The sequence below is a fragment of the Neoarius graeffei genome, chromosome 28 (genome assembly GCF_027579695.1).
Source record: "Neoarius graeffei isolate fNeoGra1 chromosome 28, fNeoGra1.pri, whole genome shotgun sequence".
In the NCBI taxonomy this organism is placed as follows: domain Eukaryota; kingdom Metazoa; phylum Chordata; class Actinopteri; order Siluriformes; family Ariidae; genus Neoarius; species Neoarius graeffei.
In genome coordinates, this window is record NC_083596.1 from 42,428,138 (window position 1) to 42,451,395 (window position 23,258).

The following is a 23,258-nucleotide window of genomic DNA, read 5'->3' on the forward strand; positions in this document are numbered from 1 at the left end:
CCTGTGGGGTGAGCTGAAGAGGAGAGTGCATAGGAGAGGACCCAAGACGATTTAGAGAGATTGTGCAAAGAGGAATGGTCGAAGATCCTTCTCTCTGTATTCTCCCATCTTGTGAAATGTTATAGGAGAATATTAAGTGCTGTCTTGTTGGCAAAAGAGAGTTGTACAAAGTATTAACGTCAGGGGTGCCAATAATTGTGGCACACATGATTTCATGTAAAAGAATTATTTCTTAATGTGGGATTTTTTTCCCCACTGAATAAATGCACTTGAATTAAAGGTTGGATTTTTCTCTTTTTTTGCATTGTTGTCCTATATTATTATTATTTTTAAAAAAAATGAATTTATTAGAAGGGTGGCACGGTGGTGTAGTGGTTAGCACTGTCGCCTCACAGCAAGAAGGTCCTGGGTTCGAGCCCCGGGGCCGGCGAGGGCCTTTCTGTGTGGAGTTTGCATGTTCTCCCCGTGTCCGCGTGGGTTTCCTCCGGGTGCTCCGGTTTCCCCCACAGTCCAAAGACATGCAGGTTAGGTTAACTGGTGACTCTAAATTGAGCGTAGGTGTGAATGTGAGTGTGAATGGTTGTCTGTGTCTATGTGTCAGCCCTGTGATGATCTGGTGACTTGTCCAGGGTGTACCCCGCCTTTCGCCCGTAGTCAGCTGGGATAGGCTCCAGCTTGCCTGCGACCCTGTAGAAGGATAAAGCGGCTACAGATAATGAGATGAGATGAGATTTATTAGAAGCCTAAGAACATATCTTAACGATGGGTGCCAATAATTGTGGAGGGCGCTGTAAAAGCCTTCAACTTGTATGAAAACAGCGGGTACTAAACCGTACCATTCCTTCCTGTGAATATTTTACATGGTAATCTGAACGTAAAGAAGATTTAAAGTACACAAGTGGACCTTAAGAGCCAGTCTTGTATTGTTAATTAGCTTTTAGAGTAATGCTTTAACTTTACATTCACGTTACCATGTAAAAGATGCACAGTAAAAGAACTAAACTTACCCTTCAGGCTTAGACCCCAGTGACTGGCATACCGTACTTGGTCTTTTTTTTTTTTTTTGAGAGTGCAGTGCATTGTTCAACAAACGACGAAGGACATAAATGAGCTTTGGAAGCACTAAAATACTGGTTTATAATAAACATTATAATAGACTTTATTGATCATCATCACCATAACAAGGCATAATCATAGCCTGGCATTTCTCAGAACATCATTGGCATCAAACAAGTCCTTCCAGTCAGAAATCAGTGTCTTAACGACTCTTATTACCTCACAAAAGCAGCAGCCATATCCCGACAAAAGGGACAGGAAGAAAACAAAATGACACAAACTGGCAACAATGACAGAGACACCCTGGAGTTGTGTAATCCACTGGCTTGTTCACGACATAGACAAGACATTTTATGGCTTTCCAATCATCTCCCGTTTAGGCGGATGAAAACGACCTTTGCGCCGACCGATGAAGATTTTTTTTACATTAAGCCAAAGGTCTCTGAGCAGATCAAGTCAGACATTACTGATGCACAGTGTTTGGACGTTATCGATATGGAGGTTCATGCTGATGTGGACTGGGCCTATAGAGCTGCTGTAACCGCACCGGTCTGATCGGCCAGCCTGGTAACTGTCCTATCACTCTGAGGCCAACAGGTTGCCCAGGACATGAATGAGGGACACCATGCCCTAAAGCCTGCCGCTGTCCTGTGCACGAGTCCAGAGGAGACAAGCTAGTAGCTGGAGCTGGGGATGTAGACAGGGGCACCAGGATGGCCGGTGTAAGGCCGTAACGCACCTGGAAGACACGAGCTGACCCGTGTGAGGTAATGCCATTGGGCCGGAGCTCCTTTTTCCCCTCATCCTTTTTCTTCTTCTCTTCCTGCTCCTCCTCCTCCTCCTCCTCTTCCTCTGATCTCTTGGTTTGCTTCCTCTCAGGTCGGTTGAGTTCCTGGATCTTCTCAACCTGTGCACGGCGGACGTGATACGTCTTTCTGAAGCTTTGAAAGGAGTCCAGGAAGCCCTCCAGTGGGACGTGCCCCTCCATGAATCTCTTCAGAAGTTCCTATGGAGGTCAAACAACAGCAATCAGAGAGCAGGAAGTCAGACAGGATTCGCAAGCATACAGCGTTCTTTGACTCATCTTGTTCCAGACCAAGTCTCTTTTTTTTTTTTTTTTGCTTATTTTGAGCACATTTATTCCAGTGTAAAAATAAAAACTGAGGAATTCACTGCTAACTCAAATACTGACTGGGAACACATTTGGCACTCATGTACTTGTTTCCTGTTTGTCACACCTCAAGAGCTCCGGAACTGGACTCTGTACAGACAAGTGAGCTGACTGATTACGGCATGTGTTTCATTTAACATGATATTAATTTGTCTACAGGAGATTCTGTTCTAGAGAGCAGGTGGTAGGCTTGTATCCAGCCCAGTATGGGGTAATTAAATTATTCATGATACCTGGGTCTTCTCGCTGCCTCACTCCGATTTCCACCCTGGTAAACACAATATAGTCCGTGTCGAGGCATAGATCAGCCATAAATCAGCGAGCCATAAATCAGTGGCTTTTGCCATCTGCTGCAAAGAGTCATAGTAATTTGGAGCTTATCTGATCCAAATTAGCCATTCTGTTACATTGCACCATGAGGGTCATGTTCAGAATTCAAAAGTTACATCAATATTTACATGGGAAAAGTTATCCCTACTGAGAGTTTGCTTACACAGCTGCTTGCTTGGACCGCCCATTCAGATTATGCTAATTTTGCCAGATAAAATTCTTCAGTAGAAACATCTGAGACTGTGGGGTTTTTTTTTTCCAATCACATCTAGACCCATCTCATCTTATCTCATTATCTGTAGCCGCTTTATCCTGTTCTACAGGGTCGCAGGCGAGCTGGAGCCTATCCCAGCTGACTACGGGCGAAAGGCGGGGTACACCCTGGACAAGTCGCCAGGTCATCACAGGGCTGACACATAGACACAGACAACCATTCACACTCACATTCACACCTACGGTCAATTTAGAGTCACCAGTTAACCTAACCTGCATGTCTTTGGACTGTGGGGGAAACCGGAGCACCCGGAGGAAACCCACGCGGACACGGGGAGAACATGCAGACTCCACACAGAAAGGCCCTCATCGGCCACGGGGCTCGAACCCGGACCTTCTCGCTGTGAGGCAACAGCGCTAACCACTACACCACCGTGCCGCCATCGCATCTAGACTACTAATATTTAAATATAAGCACAAACTTTTAAGCCTGAAAATATTGCGGAAAGAAAATATGGACTGAAAATGGAATAGTGTGGGGTTTTTTTTTTACATTGCTGTGTATGTAATGTAATAACTTAAAAGCAAGAGACAACTATGAATTCCTATCAAAATAAATTAAATGAACTAATTAACACTCATTATTCCACGAAATCGAGTCATACATGAGCTGATAGCTGACGAGGAGCGTAGCACCGATTCGGCTACAAGCCACGTACGACGAGATTGAGTGGAATAACTGTTTTATTCTCTCCACATTCACTGGATTTGGAGAAACAGAGCATTTTTATTTCTTTTTTTTTTGCAAATTCGATGAGTTAGAAACTTTGTACAAAACGTCCGACAAAATCATTTCCGCTTAGAATGTAAACAAACAGGCGAAATGACAGGAGCAATTTGTGAAAAATGTGATAATAATTCTTGAAAAACAAAAAAGAAGATACGTTCTTACCATCAAATACTACTTTTATTCCATATTTTGTTGCTTTTTTTGTATTTTTTGGGGTTTTGTTTGCGAATAGTTTTTATTTCGTCCTCGGTTGGCTCAGCAGCACACGCCGGCATTTTCTTCATCGCCGGGTTTTTTGGTGGTTGGCAAACCAACTTAAAGGTGCGTTACCACCACCGACTGAGTTGGAGTATTTGCTATTCCGGTTTCTTTTAAATACTTGATCACAAAGTGGGGGGCGGCACGGTGATGTGGTGGTTAGCACTGTCGCCTCACAGCAAGAAGGTCCAGGTTCGAGCCCCGTGGCCGGCGAGGGCCTTTCTGTGCGGAGTTTGCATGTTCTCCCCGTGTCCGCGTGGGTTTCCTCCGGGTGCTCCGGTTTCCCCCACAGTCCAAAGACATGCAGGTTAGGTTAACTGGTGACTCTAAATTGACCGTAGGTGTGAATGTGAGTGTGAATGGTTGTCTGTGTCTATGTGTCAGCCCTGTGATGACCTGGCGACTTGTCCAGGGTGTACCCCGCCTTTCGCCCGTAGTCAGCTGGGATAGGCTCCAGCTTGCCTGCGACCCTGTAGAACAGGATAAAGCGGCTAGAGATAATGAGATGAGATGAGATCACAAAGTGATATCTGACTTGATGCGCTCCACCATTTTGTTTTCCTCTACTCACGGTATATGAGCTGATATCCTAGTAGTAGAGTAGCCAATCAGAGTGCGCGATTGCTCATATCCAGTGAATGTGGATAGAATAATACGATATATCCCAAGTACTGAAACTAAATGGCAATCGCATTAATCAATAGTTACAGTATGCAGCAGCTTATAAAATAGCACTTGATCCAGCACATTCTATTATAGTGGATGTGTCACGCCTTTTCACTCAAACTCCACCCCCTTTCAGAAGTCTCGCATAACTTCTGAATAGTCCTTAAAGCATATACGCAGAACCATGGCTTTGCTTTTCGTTTATAAATGCCTTGAGACCTCAAGAATAGCACAAAGATAGTTTTAAGCGTTAACAATAAATCGAATATAGTAATATTTATGATTAAAGTGATTCATATAGGTAGCGGTCTGAGTGAATGACCTTAACGTCATTCATAGACTTCCTGCTATAGCGACGTTATAGCAGGAAGTCTATGGGTCTCATCGCCATTTCCGCTATACTAAAACACAGAGCTGACTGCAACTCCGATCCTCCATTTTGAGCTAATTTATCGCCATGCCACGTAGATGTGTTGCTGGCGGATGCAGCAACACGACAGAAGGTGAATTTACGTTGCATTCATGGCCCAAGAATGCTCAACCTGCAAAGATTTGGACGCGTTTTGCGAGAAGTTCACGGGCACATTGGGCGCCTACGAAGTGGTCTCTCCTCTGCTCTGCACATTTTACTGAAGACTCGTACGAGACCTCTGATCTGTTGAGGAGCGTTGGCTATAAGCCCGTATTGAAAGAGGGTGCAGTACCAACAATTAAAGGAAAATAAAACTATAAGAAAAGGAAAGTAAGTTCAGTTGCACCAGTTCTCCAGGAGTGTGAGCCGAAGGTTGCTGCTAAAACCCGGGATGGAACGGGACATATTATTGCTTGGGCAGTGATTGTTACTAAAACCGGTGACGTCCCGTCCCATCCTGGGTTTTAGTAATCGCCTGAGCCGAGCAGTAATGGTGGAGTACTCAGTATGGAGAAAATGGAGAATGAGTGGACCAGCCGTCTAATTTCTCCGCTGGATATGCTCGCCTCAGCAGCAATATCTCGCCCTTACGTGGAAAAAGCGAATGAACGGAGAACTGAACGAACAACTGAAAGTCAGATTGTTTAAAAACAATCGGCCACAAGCTCGGCCTTCAAGAAGCGAGAACACAGACGGGTAAGATGTGACTCCCGTTTGGATACAAAACAACTTAAACAACAACACACGTTGTTTACCTGCATTTAGATTAATACATGTAACTTGTATTGTGTATTTAAGTTACTGGTATAAGATTATTTAATTTGCTTCAGAATGTGATTGTCTCAGTTCATCTGATTATTTAAGGAGCCTTTTACGTTTTATCAGTGAAAATGCATGCATGTACATGTATGTTGCATAAGTTATAGCACCCATCCTGTTTTAATGAGAGTCAACCCACAATCAATGAAGTCAAATCAGTCTTAGTTGAGCAAGTCGGTGACGGTATTTCTTACTTTCACCATAAATTTTTATTTATATGACTTTGGTCTATAGCTGTAAAAGGCCTCGGCCTTAAAACCGGTTATCGCTGTGACGTCACGCAGTCAGGGCTGGCCGGCTCAGCGGGGCGGCTCAAACGCCAACTTTGTGGTCGATTTTAACTCCCAAAAAAATATATTTTTTATTCTCATTTATGCAGCATACAAGAGTCAAGGATGATGATACTATCCACTCAGAAATGTATTTAAAAATAAAGGTTCTGCATATCTCCTTTAAGTCTGCAGATACACATACTAAGCAATTTTGGTCTCGAGTCTTTACTAAGGACACTCAATATGGGCAGAGAAATCTCCGTCTTCAGGATTAACTAACTAACTAGCTTTTAGGAACCTCTGAGAAAATGACTAATGTTAGACAGTCGATATAACTTCATTTATGCTTTTGCATCAGATAATTATATACTGCACAGCTTCGTGTATCTATTTTATAACACGAACGTGTTGCATCTTAGTCTTTCTGCTCCAACAGGAAATCGATGGCTCTAATCCAGCAGGTAAATGGATAGACCACGGAGATGTCTGCCTCCAACAAAGTGCAGCCCGTTTGTACGTGGCTGACAGCACCACCAGGCACAAGGTGACTATCCATTTAGCCTGGCCATCGATCAGAGCAGAGCAGCTTAATGACTCGAAGTCTCACTGCTGTCACTCAGGCCTTGACAGTGGGCTGAAAAGCAGGATGTTTATTTATGGATCTTCGATCAATCAGGTGCACACCAGCTGAGAACATAGCGAGATCTGACCGCAAGGGTTAGACTGTCATTTGCGTATATCGAAGCCATGTTATGCTCAAAACGTTTTCGCGCCATTTTAATAGTTTGTGGCGGGGTTCATGGATCATAATGAGCAATTTAAGTTAAGCTATAACGACTTGTGAGCTTGATAATGTTCTTTTGATTCGGTTTGGTGCCACACCAGCAGGAGAAGAACGAGTCATTTTCATGCTGCTCAGCAAATGTGTATATTTTATCCTATCCATGATTCAATTATGGTTAATTTAATAGCATTAGGTTTATGGTAATTGGATATCTGATGTTATCACTGGATTGCTTTATGTGGCTGGAGGTTTCCTAATGCAAGGAGATTAAATATTAAATGTAGTATAGTGTGGACCTTTGAAAAGACAAATAAACAGGATGTAAAAAAATCAAGCATTCCTCATTGAGTGTGTGTGTGTGCGCTTGTAACATTGAAAGAAAACCACAGTGAAGGAAAAAGGGCTGCTAGAAATGGATAAAAATAGCATGTTTGATTATCTTGCTACACATTGCATTCGCGCTGTGCCACAAACCTGGCTTGCTCATTAGGGATCGAAACCTATATCTGGATTTTTTTTTTTTTTAAAGCTGCTTCGTGACAATGTCTGCTGTTAAAAGTGCTGTACAAATCAAATTGAACTTGACTGGAAGAAAAAAAACAATTAGGAGCCTCAAAAAATATACACATATAGTATTTAAGTAATTATGGCTTGTCAGAGGCAAAAAAAAAAAAAAAGTGCGGTTAACTTCGAACTTCTCATCTCATCTCATCTCATCTCATTATCTCTAGCCGCTTTATCCTGTTCTACAGGGTCGCAGGCAAGCTGGAGCCTATCCCAGCTGACTACGGGCGAAAGGCAGGGTACACCCTGGACAAGTCGCCAGGTCATCACAGGGCTGACACATAGACACAGACAACCATTCACACTCACATTCACACCTACGGTCAATTTAGAGTCACCAGTTAACCTAACCTGCATGTCTTTGGACTGTGGGGGAAACCGGAGCACCCGGAGGAAACCCACGCGGACACGGGGAGAACATGCAAACTCCACACAGAAAGGCCCTCGTCAGCCACGGGGCTCGAACCCGGACCTTCTTGCTGTGAGGCGACAGCGCTAACCACTACACCACCGTGCCGCCCACTTCAAACTTCTAGCGAAACTAAATACAAGGCCATGTTAATTGGTTTCATAACATCTCATTTGACATACTAGTGGAGATACTACTGTATATTCTAAAAATGTATTCCTAGTTTTTAAATCTCTTTGGCACACCACCTTCATACATCACCGATTCCCTGATAAACAGTTTCAAATCGCATCTTAAGATCATTTAGTGCTTTCTCCACATTCCGTATATGAAACTTTTTCAAAAAACGTTCTGAAGCAGTCTTTTGTTTTTAAGCACCACAGATGTGGAACACATTACCAATAAACCAATAAACATTCATCAGGCTCCATCCATCACCGATAGAAAAAAAAAACCCAGCTAAAAGCATATTTTTTTCCACTTTGGATTTTAACTAGCTTTTATTATCTGCCTTACTTTTACTGGCACATTTCTTTTACATTCCTTTTATATTATCTGCGCTGTAGAGGCACTTTTGCTTCACTCCTGCACTGGTTTCAGTAAAACATCCAGGTATGCGATCCAGCGTTCGACGTCTGACTGGATTTCCCATTAAAATCAGAGATTGGCGCCGCCTGAGGCGCCGGAAGGACTTTCGACTTTAGAAGTGGTGTCAATCCTTGTGGTTTTCTGGAGAGGACACTTGTTGACGGACTCACATTATAACCACATGTGAAGCTCCGCTGCAAATGTGTCTGTTTCAAATCCTGTATTTTTTTTTTACTGTGCAACAGCAGAGTATTCCGTTTCAAAAGAGACAAATATATTTTCTTCAAAAATCATTTACAACCTCATCATACGGTCAGTGTTTTCCTGAGTGGACATTTTTGACGGACAAAGGATCCTGTCAGAGGCACTTAATTTGCAAAACGATGTAACTTCCACTTAAATATCCTTCTGTTGTGAATGAAAGTACTGTATACGTCCCAAAGTAAAACCAAGTTAGTGTTAAAAATGCAGTTCTGAATTTAACCAGTAAAATCGAAGTGTAATAATTAAAGTAGAATTAAGTGAAATGACCACAAGGTCAAAACCGAGTCCGCATTTGACTCTTAAACATCTCATCTCATTATCTGTAGCCGCTTTGTCCTGTTCTACAGGGTCGCAGGCAAGCTGGAGCCTATCCCAGCTGACTACGGGCGAGAGGCGGGGTACACCCTGGACAAGTCGCCAGGTCATCACAGGGCCGACACATAGACACAGACAACCATTCACACTCACAGTCAATTTAGAGTCACCAGTTAACCTAACCTGCATGTCTTTGGGGGAAACCGGAGCACCCGGAGGAAACCCAGGCGGACAACATGCAAACTCTGCACAGAAAGGCCCTCGAACCCGGAACCTTCTTGCTGTGAGGCAACAGCGCTAACCACTACACCACCGTGCCGCCCACGCTTAAACATATTTATAAGAACTTATAAGAGACATTACTGCTATAGGTAGGGTTGTAGGTGTCCCTGTAAAATAAGGTCGAAGAAACTCCAGCGTACACTACCGTTCAAAAGTTTGGGGTCACTTTGAAATGTCCTTATTTTTGAAAGAAAAGCACTGTTCTTTTCAATGAAGATCACTTTAAACTAATCAGAAATCCACTCTATACATTGCTAATGTGGTAAATGACTATTCTAGCTGCAAATGTCTGGTTTTTGGTGCAATATCTCCATAGGTGTATAGAGGCCCATTTCCAGCAACTCTCACTCCAGTGTTCTAATGGTACAATGTGTTTGCTCATTGCCTCAGAAGGCTAATGGATGATTAGAAAACCCTTGTACAATCATGTTAGCACAGCTGAAAACAGTTGAGCTCTTTAGAGAAGCTATAAAACTGACCTTCCTTTGAGCAGATTGAGGCTACATCCACACGACAACGGCAACGAGATATTATTTAAAAATATATCGCGTCCAAATTGGCAACAATCAGTAAAATATCAGGTCCATATGGCAACGCAACGCTTGCTGAAAACGATGCAATACACATGCCACACCTCTAGGGGCGCTGTAAGACGGTCCCTTCGGAGACACCAGAACAATAGAAGTAGTAAGGACGCATGCGCATAAACTATTATGCGCGAGACTTCATATTAGCCACAAAGTCAGGAAAATCTGTTCGTAAAATTACATTATAAATGACCAAATACAATGAAAAGTATTTTTCCAGTCTCACCTGTGAAAGGTAATCCCATGTGATCTCGTTTGGACGGCAAACCTGTTGGTACAGTTAAACGCAGCTAATCTTTATTCTCCGCTTTGACCTCTCCAAAATGGCGGCGAGGATGACATGATTCTACGCGGAAGGCGGCGTCTTTAATGGTCCGGAATAAATTGAATGATACACGTTGATGGATTAATTTGTTGCTTCTCACCTGTGAAAGGTAATCCCATGTGATCTCGTTTGGACGGTAAACCTGTTGGTACAGTTAAACGCAGCACATGAATCTTTATTCTCCGCTTTGACCCATCCAATATGGCGACGAGGATGACGTATGATTCTACGCTGAAGGCGGCGTCTTTAATGGTCCGGAATAAATTGAATGCTACACGTTGATGGATTAATTTCTCCTACGCCCTTTTTGAGGAATGTATTGTAGGACTTAAACCCACATCTGAAGAGGTGAGATCGCTCCTTTTTTTTCCCCTATTTTTGCTAGCGGGAGTCTCTCTCTCTCTCTCTCTCTCTCTCTCTCACTTTGCACCATTACACAATAAATATTCACAGTGAAAATATTTTGTAAGCGCGTTTCATGAACCAAGTTATAGGATTTGTTGACAACTCGCATCGCAATGAGAAGATCATTGGCACTACTGGTGTTAAGAATCAGACCATTTCATAAATGAATATTTTGCTGTAGCGCTGCAGTGTTTGTACAATTGCATGTTTTTGCTTCACTATTACTGTCACTATTCTGCTTCTTGCATTACTACTGTGAACTAACACTGAACATAATAATAATAATAATAATATCCAAGCTCGTATTTCACTCTCACTAGTGCTCTGTAAGGCTTTTTCCTGGTGATATCCTGGTGATATTCGTTACACTTCTACCCGGCGTGAAGCACTCACAGTCATGTGGTTGTGACGTCATCGTAAACAAATCCGTTCTACTCATCCAGACGACTTCACAACGGCAACGTTGCCAGATCTTTCCACTCTGGAACCCGTTCTCAAAAAGATTGCGTTTTGGGCACCCAAAACGCCGGTGCCGTGTGGATGCCAGGCCTAAACAATAAGCAATTGTATCGGAGTCACCTGAATCCGTTGCCGTGTGGACAGGGCCTGAGTTTCTGGAGCATCACATTTGTGGGGTCGATTAAATGCTCAAAATGGCCAGGAAAATGTCTTGACTATATTTTCTATTCAGTTTACAACTTATGGTAGTAAATAAAAGTGTGACTTTTCATGGAAAACACAAAATTGTCTGGGTGACCCCAAACTTTTGAACGGTAGTGTATATATATTGGACCTAGTTGGCGGACTTAGTTGGTGTGATTCAAAATGGCAACCATGATTGTGAAACAGCCCAAACATGACTTCATGTGCCACAACATGTGCTTGAAATCCGCATACTAAATGGGCTTTTACATTTCAAGGCACATTTAAAGGCACATAAACTGCAGTTGAAAAGCTACAAAATGGTGGAAATGGGCAAATATTGACTTGAACAAGACCTTGGGACTAAACAGGAAATGCACATTCCATAACAAAGAGCTAAATATGTTAACAATGATCGAGTAAACAATGCGTAAGTGGAAGGCATGATTAAGGCCTAGTAAAAAAGTATCCTGTTTAATGGTGTCAAATTTCTTTGCTAGATTTAAAGAAAATTGATGTAAATGTGACTAATTTGCAGTACGTGCTATGAACAGGGCGACCGAAGCAACCCAATGGACAAGCGGAATTAAAACACAGCTTGTCTGAATACTTCTTTTCACCAAAGTGCATAAACTGGATGGTTATATTCGTATGCCAGTTTCGTACATGGATTTTAGCACAGAATGCAGCTTAATTACGCCTGCAACTGGAAACAGCTTCGTCCATCAGGTTCATAATGTTTCTGAAGATCTCAGCATGCTTTTCTGGGTCACCTAGAAAGTATAAACAATTTCCAAACCAGTTTTTTTCCCTCCATTTCCACTCTGGTGTGTTTAGCATTGCATAAGTGTTTGATGTAACTGGAAGCAATCCGAGTTACGCTGTAAGAACGCTAGGACTGAATTTTTGATTATTTGGAGGGGAAAAAAGACTGCTTCTGCTTACAGGAGAAGAAAAACACTGAAGAAAGAGAAGTTAAGGAGTTCAGTTTACCTCAGATTGCTCTTCAGCATGTGCCACTTCCTCTTGCAGGAGATTCTGAGCCATCTGTGGACCGTGTTTCGGCATGTGGGTCTCTGAAAGCAGAGAAAGTATAACACGTTTCAGGTGTCATTACCACTAGGAGTTAAATTCGCACTGAGAGGGTCGGTATATGGTGGCATGTCCATCTCATCTCATTATCTCTAGCCGCTTTATCCTGTTCTACAGGGTCGCAGGCAAGCTGGAGCCTATCCCAGCTGACTACGGGCGAAAGGCGGGGTACACCCTGGACAAGTCGCCAGGTCATCACAGGGCTGACACATAGACACAGACAACCATTCACACTCACATTCACACCTACGGTCAATTTAGAGTCACCAGTTAACCTAACCTGCATGTCTTTGGACTGTGGGGGAAACCGGAGCACCCGGAGGAAACCCATGTGGACACGGGGAGAACTTGCAAACTCCGCACAGAAAGGCCCTCGCCAGCCACGGGGCTCGAACCCGGACCTTCTTGCTGTGAGGCGACAGCGCTAACCACTACGCCGCCCCTGGTATGTCCATATTGAAAGAAATATGAGCGTATGAACATCCAGGACAGGATGGTTAGCTTTGCACAAACACACTATGGTGTACACGTGTATAGCTGTGTGCTTGAGCTGTTTGCTGTGTGACAGAGTCTTTGTAGGGGACACAGGAAGCAATCACTTTCTGTTAGCTCATCTCCGCTAATAAGTACAGGGGGTGGTCTGGTCCCACAGAGAGTGTTCTCATGAGGTTACTATAGCGACCAGCCAGTTTAATGTGTGCTAACTAACGTCCAAGCCCTCTGGGGAGATGAGCAAAGACAGTATGCGCGCTAGTAGCTAAGGAGGGCAAATCCGGGTCAGCACTATGACACCAACTGGCCTCCATTATGTTCCTTAATTCGAGCCAACTTGTTAGAAATGGAGTTCGGTCAGCAGTAATTTTATGGGTAATTTCACCCTTTCAGGTGCTACTGTGATTTTATTTCTGGCCAGATCAGCAGTTCTATCGCTCTACACGAGAGAAAATTCCAGCTCAAAATATCCAACAACTCAAGGGTGGTCTGATCATTTTCTCGTGTGGATATGCGTCTGTGATTTTACAAGCAGATGTCGCCTCTTTTTGTAGGGAACCTTTTTTTTTTTTTTGTCTGCTGCTACACGCTCAAGGGTAGGCCGTCATCTTTGTGGATGTATACTTAATGCAATCAACAAAATGATATAGCTTGGGAGGAATTTCAAAAGTGTTTTCTGTGGCTTGTATTTACCTCAGTTCTACACAGTCTTTACTCTTAGAAGTAATAAGAAAAAGGACACGATACTGAGATTTAAAGCTTCACTTTAGGTTGGTCACGATTGTCTCATTCTCATCTCATTATCTCTAGCCGCTTTATCCTGTTCTACAGGGTCGCAGGCAAGCTGGAGCCTATCCCAGCTGACTACGGGCGAAAGGCGGGGTACACCCTGGACAAGTCGCCAGGTCATCACAGGGCTGACACATAGACACAGACAACCATTCACACTCACATTCACACCTACGGTCAATTTAGAGTCACCAGTTAACCGAACCTGCATGTCTTTGGACTGTGGGGGAAACCGGAGCACCCGGAGGAAACCCACACGGACACGGGGAGAACATGCAAACTCCGCACAGAAAGGCCCTCGCCGGCCCCGGGGCTCGAACCCGGACCTTCTTGCTGTGAGGCGACAGCGCTAACCACTACACCACCATGCCGCCTTACTGTATTGTACTGGATGTAAATTATACGATCACAAAAAAATTCCTGTATTAATTCATAGCCAGTCAGATACAGGAATTTTCCTTACGAAGAAAACATGCAAGCATTTTGTCAACAGTGTAACCCTGAGAAAATGATACCTTCCAAAATGGCTTGACGTCTCATCCTCAGCTTGAGAAAAGTCCATAAAGATGCAAAATGTTGATGTGATGAACGCAAGCACAGCAGGCTGGGAGATATTTAAACTTCTTGTGGCATTTAAAGGCCTGATTCACTTGTAACAGAGTTCACCAAAACTAATTTGCCTTACTAAGCCAGCCTTAGGTGTCTACTGATAACATCCTCATCTTTCCTCTGCCTGTACGTGCGCTGTTCTTCTTAAGCCGGCTTTACACTGTATGATTTTTACCCTGATTTTGCTGTCGCAGACAGAAATCTCACATCATAGTTATCAGGAATGAGGCACATGTTGGATGCAAACATGGAGTTTATTAAAACACTCAAGAAGGTCCTGGGTTGGAGCCCAGCGGCCGGCGAGGGCCTTTCTGTGCGGAGTTTGCATGTTCTCCCCGTGTCCGTGTGGGTTTCCTCCGGGTGCTCCGGTTTCCCCCACAGTCCAAAGACATGCAGGTTAGGTTAATTGGTGGTTCAATCAATCAGCAAACAAATTCAGTATCATATCATTATCAAAAAAAAAACCAGACTAATCAGGGCAAAAACAAGGCTCAAAGTACATGAACATTACATGGTCAAAACCAGAGCAGCAACCATCCATCCATCCATCCATCCATCCATCCATTATCCATAGCCACTTATCCTGTAGAGGGTCAGAGGTGAGCTGGAGCCTATCCCAGCTGACTACGGGCGAGAGGCGGGGTACACCCTGGACAAGTCGCCAGGTCATCACAGGGCTGACACACAGAGACAAACAACGATTCACACTCACATTCACACCTACGGTCAATTTAGAGCCACCAATTAAGTCAAGTTTATTTTTATAGTGCTTTTAACAACAGACTTTGTCACAAAGCAGCTTTACAGAATTTTAATGACTTTAAACATGAGCTAATTTTATCCCTAATCTATCCCCAATGAGCAAGCCTGTGGCGACAGTGGCAAGGAAAAACTCCCTCAGACGACATGAGGAAGAAACCTTGAGGGGAGCCAGACTCAAAAGGGAACCCATCCTCATTTGGGTGATGGGTTCCCATTTGACCAATTAGCCTAACCTGCATGTCTTTGGACTGTGGGGGAAATCAGAGCACCTGGAGGAAACCCACACAGAAAGGGCCTCATCAGCCACTGGGCTCGAACCCAGGACCTTCTTGCTATGAGGTGACAGTGCTAACCACTACACCACCCCCAGAATGGCAACCAATGAAGAAAAAAAGCTTGGAATCACCACAAGCGCTACGAGACCAAGACTTTGGGCAGAATGAATGAAAGTCCACTTTGTCACTGGAAACAGGGGTGTCGAGTTTCTTAAATGGTTGACTGCATCTGGGGTATGAATGATGTGCCTGGTCATGTGGTAGAGTCTGTAGTTCATTATGATGCTGGGAAATTGAGTTTGAGTGTTTGGCTATGGGAACTGGAGTTTGTGATGGAAATATGTAGCAACATGACAGTTGTGAGTTTGGTGGTGGTCTTGGATTGCATGATAAGACATGCTCACCATTGGCCGGCAATAAAGTTCTTGCAGGGTCAGAAAAAAGAAGGAGGTTGGCATAGGACGATGTGAATCTCAAAGGACCGCTACAAATATGACAGAGGCAATGGCGAACCATAATGAACAGAAAATTATCCTTCAGCTCGAACCCAGATCGCAATAATTGATGATGTAGGTAGAATTTTCTTTAGTCGCAGGTCAGGGGGAATTTCATCGTATAATCTGATCGTCTGTTATAGATTATAGCCAAGACTTTACTGGGATCATCTCGTATAGTGTGACAAGTCATAATCATAAAAGACTACAGTAATCACATGATTTAAAACAGGCTTTAGATATTATTTCATGGATCACTTTTGAGTGCTATAAACCTCGCACATCCCAGCCTGGCCGTAAAGGGAGTATGAATGGCTTGGCACTTGCGTGACCCTGCTAGCCAGATGTTGTAGTTGTAATGGAAGGTGACAGGCAAAGCCAAACATTCACTTGGGGAGCAGCTGTAGGTGACCTACATTCTAGAGAGAACTTGCCCAGTGGGCCCCTCAGGGCTCCGGCACTTCACATGGATGAAGGGTGTGTTGGGGGTGGGTACTTTAGAGCCAATAAAATCTAGAGGCTTGTGGGAACCAGGGAATCGAGACCCATAGTGCAAGGCTGTCACAATGGTCTCAACCCTGACCCCCTGATATCCTCAAATAAAAAAAAACTACAAACACTGAGACTTGAACATCAATCCAGTCCCATTCAATTGATTAAAATGCATAAATGACTGACACAAAGCTAATAAGTGCAGCTTTTTTTTTTTACAATCAGGATATGAGCAAGAACCTATAGCTGTAACAAGCTTGCTGAATGCTATGAAACGATTGGGACTAATGGGATTATACGGGGTTCTGGAGGCATAAGAGGCTTCTGGAGGACTAAATTATAGGTTCCGAGCTCCATTTGTACCAAATAAATGGTTCTTATGGTGCGCAAACAAAACCTTCAATAGGAGGCTAAGAAGAAGGAAAAACCACTGGTGCAAACCACCATGAAGGATTTTCCCCCTTCTGATTCTTCTCTAATAGTTATCTTCTCTTCTAATAGCATCTTTTCTCTGAGATTTCATACTATTTTTTTCCACACTAACCACATAATTAACAGTATTTACAGTTATGCATATGCTTCCAGTGGTTAGCCCTTGTCTGAAACTAGCAGTAGCGCCGGTAAGCTTAAAATTAGACACATAGCTTAAAAGAATGATCAAGCTGGATACAGCATTGGAGTCTGATTTTATCTGACTACAGGCTTTCATTTCATCTAAACACGGCCGCACCTGATGGCCGAGATTTCAACAAGTGAAATCAGCTGTAGCTCCTGCTTGGCTGGAATGAAAATCTGAAATCAGACCAGCACCTTCACCATGGACAGTCTTGATTTAGACATTCCACAAAGCAATAGTTTGATTTTTGTTAACTTTCTACACACCGGAAAATGGATCTCTCATTTTTGCACACACACATACCGGTACATGTGCCTAGACATACATTCAACCCCACACAAATATACACACTTCCTGTCAAAACACCAGAGCAGTGGGTGTCCTCTTGTGGTTTTTGAAGATAAATACCGCCGACTGTTTCGCTCACAAAAGAGGAGGGAAAATGACTTCAGGCACCAGTTTGGACGCTAAAATGAGCTTGATTGGCACAAACTCCTTGCTCAGGCTCTTGTTTTCACTCACTTCCTGATGAAGGCATTGAGCTGACATCTGTAGCCAGGCAATTTCTCCAGCTCAGCCTCACGAGAGCATTACAGGAGCAGATTGACTAGAGGCAATGCGCACAAGAGCTCTTATACAGCGGCTGTTTGGGGTCAATTTCGGAAATGTTTCCTCTCATCCAAACACATAAATACTTGCAGGCTCAAAAATGGAGACAAAGAGAAAAGAGCCTCGAGGGCTACTTAAGGAGAAGTGAATACTGCTTATGACAGGGCACAAGTTAAGAGAGACTTTTTAAGACATCACTAAACGTACTATAACTTATTATTTTATAATATATGCATCATGTTACAAGGCTTTTTGCCTTTGGACTAAAACAAATTTTTCTTCACGAATTCCTCACTAATACTGAGAGCCTGAAGGCTTAAACTTGGTTAATGATTTGCATAATAGAATTCTGAACCTGACCAGTGGTTTTAGTTACAGAGTATTTCGCTTAATTTTAACTAGTTTGGTAGTAACCTTTGGAACTAGCTTGCTAGCTTAATTTCAACTAGCTTGGTAGTAACCTTTGGAACTAGCTTGGTAATAACCTTTGGAACTAGTTTACTAGCTTAATTTTAGCTAGCTTGGTAGTGACCTTTGGAGCTAGCTTGCTAGATTAACTTTAACTAGTTTGGTAGTAACCTTTGGAACTAGCTTGCTAGCTTAATTTTAACTAGCTTGGTAGTAACCTTTGGAACTAGCTTGGTAATAACCTTTGGAACTAGTTTACTAGCTTAATTTTAGCTAGCTTGGTAGTGACCTTTGGAGCTAGCTTGCTAGATTAACTTTAACTAGTTTGGTAGTAACCTTTGGAACTAGCTTGCTAGCTTAATTTTAACTAGCTTGGTAGTAACCTTTGGAACTAGCTTGGTAATAACCTTTGGAACTAGTTTACTAGCCTAATTTTAGCTAGCTTGGTAGTGACCTTTGGAGCTAGCTTGCTAGATTAACTTTAACTAGTTTGGTAGTAACCTTTGGAACTAGCTTGCTAGCTTAATTTTAACTAGCTTGGTAGTAACCTTTGGAACTAGCTTGGTAATAACCTTTGGAACTAGTTTACTAGCCTAATTTTAGCTAGCTTGGTAGTGACCTTTGGAGCTAGCTTGCTAGATTAACTTTAACTAGTTTGGTAGTAACCTTTGGAACTAGCTTGCTAGCTTAATTTTAACTAGCTTGGTAGTAACCTTTGGAACTAGCTTGGTAATAACCTTTGGAACTAGTTTACTAGCTTAATTTTAGCTAGCTTGGTAGTGACCTTTGGAGCTAGCTTGCTAGATTAACTTTAACTAGTTTGGTAGTAACCTTTGGAACTAGCTTGCTAGCTTAATTTTAACTAGCTTGGTAGTAACCTTTGGAACTAGCTTGGTAATAACCTTTGGAACTAGTTTACTAGCCTAATTTTAGCTAGCTTGGTAGTGACCTTTGGAGCTAGCTTGCTAGATTAACTTTAACTAGTTTGGTAGTAACCTTTGGAACTAGCTTGCTAGCTTAATTTTAACTAGCTTGGTAGTAACCTTTGGAACTAGCTTGGTAATAACCTTTGGAACTAGTTTACTAGCCTAATTTTAGCTAGCTTGGTAGTGACCTTTGGAGCTAGCTTGCTAGATTAACTTTAACTAGTTTGGTAGTAACCTTTGGAACTAGCTTGCTAGCTTAATTTTAACTAGCTTGGTAGTAACCTTTGGAACTAGCTTGGTAATAACCTTTGGAACTAGTTTACTAGCTTAATTTTAGCTAGCTTGGTAGTGACCTTTGGAGCTAGCTTGCTAGATTAACTAGTTTGGTAGTAACCTTTGGAATTAGCTTGCTAGCTTAATTTTAACTAGCTTGGTAGTAACCTTTGGAACTAGCTTGCTAGCTTAATTTTAACTAGCTTGGTAGTGACCTTTGGAGCTAGCTTGCTAGATTAACTTTAACTAACTTGGTAGTAACCTTTGGAACTATCTCGCTAGCTTAATTTTAACTAGCTTGGTAGTAATCTTTGGAACTAGTTTACTAGCTTAATTTTAGCTAGCTTGGTAGTGACCTTTGGAACTAGCTTGCTAGATTAACTTTAACTAGTTTGGTAGTAACCTTTGGAATTAGCTTGCTAGCTTAATTTTAACTAGCTTGGTAGTAACCTTTGGAACTAGCTTGGTAGCTTAATTTTAACTAGCTTGGTACTGACCTTTGGAGCTAGCTTACTAGATTAACTTTAACTAACTTGGTAGTAACCTTTGGAACTATCTCACTAGCTTAATTTTAACTAGCTTGGTAGTAATCTTTGGAACTAGCTTACGAGTTTAATTTTAATTAGGTTGGCAGTAACCTTTGGAACTAGTTTACTAGCTTAATTTTAGCTTGGTTTGTACTGACCTTTGGAACTAGTTTACTAGCTTTAATTTTAGCTAAGTTGGTAGTGACCTTTTGAACTATTTTACACCAAATAGTACCTTATTATTATTTTTTTAGCTAGCTTGATAGTAACTTTGGGTGTAGGTTTACCCAGTATAGTAACTTTAGCTAGCTTAAGAGTGATCTTGGGTACTTGGTTTACACAATATTACATCTTAGGTAGCTTGATACTTCTTAGTATTACTAGCAATTACTTAGCCTAGCTACTAAAATCAAATAGCTATTGCTGGAGGGTTAAGAGATAAGCTGAATAGTTGAGTAGTTTCGCTAATGTTGCTAAATAAGTACATGCCAACTGTGTTACACACGATAATGGTGTTTTTTACTTTGAATATCATCCTCCAGTGTCTTGTTTTAATTAAAACCTACCATAAGCAACAAAAGCATGCTTACTGTAAGAAAGTGCCATTACTGCATATTAGTTTAAACTTCCTTCTTAAATTGTCACTATGTTTTTTTTTGTTGTTTTTTTAAATCAGGTCTCAAATGTTCTTTTTATATTCAGTGTGCTTGAACTCATGTGAACCCTCATCCAATGCTAGCAATGATGATATAATGGAAAGTATATTATTCCAGGGACTTGTACAGTTGGGTAGATTTTCAAGGGATGAATTTCAAACGTCTGTGAGAGGCCTCGTTCTCCTACTGAGAGACTAAGCCAAGGCGTGGGGTAGCTCAATAGCCCTAATCCAACTTTGATATCCACCCCGTCTTATTTAAAATACTGAGAAGCAAAAGGCAGGGGACTAAAATCCTGTTATATATAAACTCTCCCACCAGTGAGAACTACAGCACTCTGTCACAAGAAAAAAAAATCCTCTTTGGTTACTAGTAGAGCCGGACCCTTTTGGAAATATTGTCATTAAGCCTTTTACTAACACCGTAAAGCAATATTATCAGTTACAGAAGCTAAAACATCCTGTAACCAATAATATAGGCTGGTGTAATTTATATATTTACAAGAATTTGTAATTTATATACAAGAATTTCTGTTACGCTGATGACACACAGTTGTATGTTTCTGCAAAACCTGATGAGAGACACCAGCTTAATAGAATTGAGGAATGTGTGAAAGATATTAGACACTGGATGCTTATTAACTTCCTTCTGCTTAACTCTGACAAGACTGAAGTACTTGTACTCGGACCACATGCAGCTAGAAGTAAGTTTTCTGATTACACAGTAACTCTGGATGGCCTTTCTGTTTCTTCACGTGCAGCAGGAAAAGACCTCGGAGTGATTATTGACCCCAGTCTTTCATTCGAAACTCACATTGATAACATTACCCGGATAGCTTTCTTTCATCTCAGAAATATTGCTAAGATAAGAAATGTAATGTCACTACATGCCGCGGAAAAACTCGTTCATGCTTTCGTTACCTCCGGGTTGGATTATTGTAATGCCTTACTGTCTGGATGTTCCAATAAGTGCATAAACAAGCTCCAGTTAGTTCAAAATGCAGCAGCGAGAGTCCTTACTAGAACTAAAAAATATGACCACATCACGCCTGTCTTATCCACACTGCATTGGCTCCCAATCAAATTTCGTATTGATTATAAAATACTACTATTGACCTTTAAAGCACTGAATGGTCTCGCACCACAGTACCTGAGTGAACTTCTGGTCCTCTATGACCTGCCACGCCTACTTAGATCAAAAGGTGCAGGCTACCTCGTATAGTGAAGGCTACATCAGGGGGCGGAGCCTTTTCTTACAAAGCCCCACAGTTATGGAACAGCCTTCCAAGTAATGTTCGGGAATCAGACACAGTCTCAGCGTTTAAGTCTAGGCTGAAAACATATCTGTTTAGTCAAGCCTTTTGTTAACGGTGTTTATGAGGTAAAGGAGTAGATCTGGAGGGTCCTCAGACATAGAGTGTTTTGGTAAACTGGGATGTATGGATGCTGTCAGTCCCCACTCGCTTGCTCACTCGAGTTTGTTGACGGTGTAGTGGCTGGCTGCTTTATGTCCCGGGGCTCCCTCATGCCTGTGTTACCTTCTGGCTCTCTCCTTTTAGTTATGCTGTCATAGTTAGTTGCCGAAGTCCCTGCTTGTACTCGGTACAATATGTATACTGTTCCTACTTATTCAGGTGACATCGGGCATACCTAACAACCTGTGTTTTCTCTCTCTCTCTCTCTCCCCCAAAAAAAACCTGTCCCTCTGAGTTACATGTCGGTCCTGGGATCGAGATGCTGACCTCTTCTGCTCCTCGGACCTGCCTGATCCATCCTGGTGCCCTGTGTCTGGTTGGAGTCTCATCGCATCGCTCCTGTGGAGGACGGCCCCATGTGGACAGTTGGGGGTCGCGCCTGAAGGATACTCTGGACTCTTGCAATGGTGTTTTTGTGGCTGGGGACTGCAGTTGACTTGCTGACTTTGGGAATGCGGTTGTCGTGAACGGTATTGCGCTCGGGTTTCCGTCAGTGGGGGGTTTATAGCATCAACGAAGCTGACTTTATGTTAGGACTGTTAATGTTATAGTCATGTTGTCTGTTGTCGCCCAAATGAGGATGGGTTCCCTTTTGAGTCTGGTTCCTCTCAAGGTTTCTTCCTCATGTTGTCTGAGGGAGTTTTTCCTCGCCACCGTCGCCACAGGCTTGCTCATTGGGGATAGATTAGGGATAAAATTAGCTCATGTCTTAAGTCGTTCAAATTCTGTAAAGCTGCTTTGCGACAATGTTTATTGTTAAAAGCGCTATACAAATAAATTTGACTTGATATATTTCATATGTGCAAATGTTAATGTAATAAAGTATAACCACTGAATGATAATGAAAATGGGTAAAAATATTTTAAATTTAATTTTTTTAAATAAACATTTAAAAATGTTTTTAATCAGCAAAAATTGTGTGTGTGAGTGAGAGAGAGAGAGAGAGAGAGAGATTTTAATAGTCTTTCACTCCACTGGCTTTGCTTGCACGATTATAATGTATGGTAAGCCAGCTAGAAAGTAGACTGATGTTAATGGTAATATAATAGCTATGCTAACATTCATTTGAACCCTGATGAGCAATATAAGCAGACAGATTTAGTTTTCTACCTTGGGCACTTTTATAATCTCCTGTTGAGTTTCCATTCTTCTCGCTGGAATGAATCAGCATAGATCCCTAGCTATCGAATAACATATGTTAATGTAGGCTATATTATGGATTAAAAAAAAAAGAATAAAACATTGTCAAGAAACCTTATGGTTTGCAGCTTCTACCAAAGCACAGAGTTATCCTGTACTACCGGTAGGATCAGCATTTACACCAAATTGGGCTAATTTTGAAACAAGGCTGTGGATTTAAAAAAAAAAAAATTCTACTGGTGGATTTTTGGTCTAGTTTAAAAGTAGTCTGTGGCCACAAGCCTAGGCAAACAGAAGGAAATTATAAGTGCAGACACTATGCACAACATACAGAGCTTTTCTGTCGTAAGATATATTGGAAGAGGGAAGGGGATTATGGAGTGGATAACGTCCGTACCAGGGGGTGATGATAGATTACTGCAAATCAGAAGTGCGTGTAAGCACCACTGCGCCTTGTTTCCCATGCAAAGAC

The 23,258-nt window shown here is 42.2% G+C and overlaps 1 protein-coding gene across 1 annotated transcript in view; it reads right to left on the reverse strand.

Annotated features, from left to right (window-relative positions):
* Positions 1-1,143: 1,143 nt before the first annotated feature.
* Positions 1,144-23,258, reverse strand: part of vps37d (VPS37D subunit of ESCRT-I) — a 46,722-nt gene continuing 24,607 nt past the window's right edge. The window contains exons 3-4 of the mRNA XM_060912964.1: positions 12,146-12,228; positions 1,144-2,062 (exon numbers count right to left, since the gene is read on the reverse strand). Of these exons, the coding sequence (XP_060768947.1) occupies positions 1,544-2,062; positions 12,146-12,228 (602 nt within the window). The 3' untranslated portion in view covers positions 1,144-1,543. The remainder of the gene's footprint in view (positions 2,063-12,145; positions 12,229-23,258) is intronic.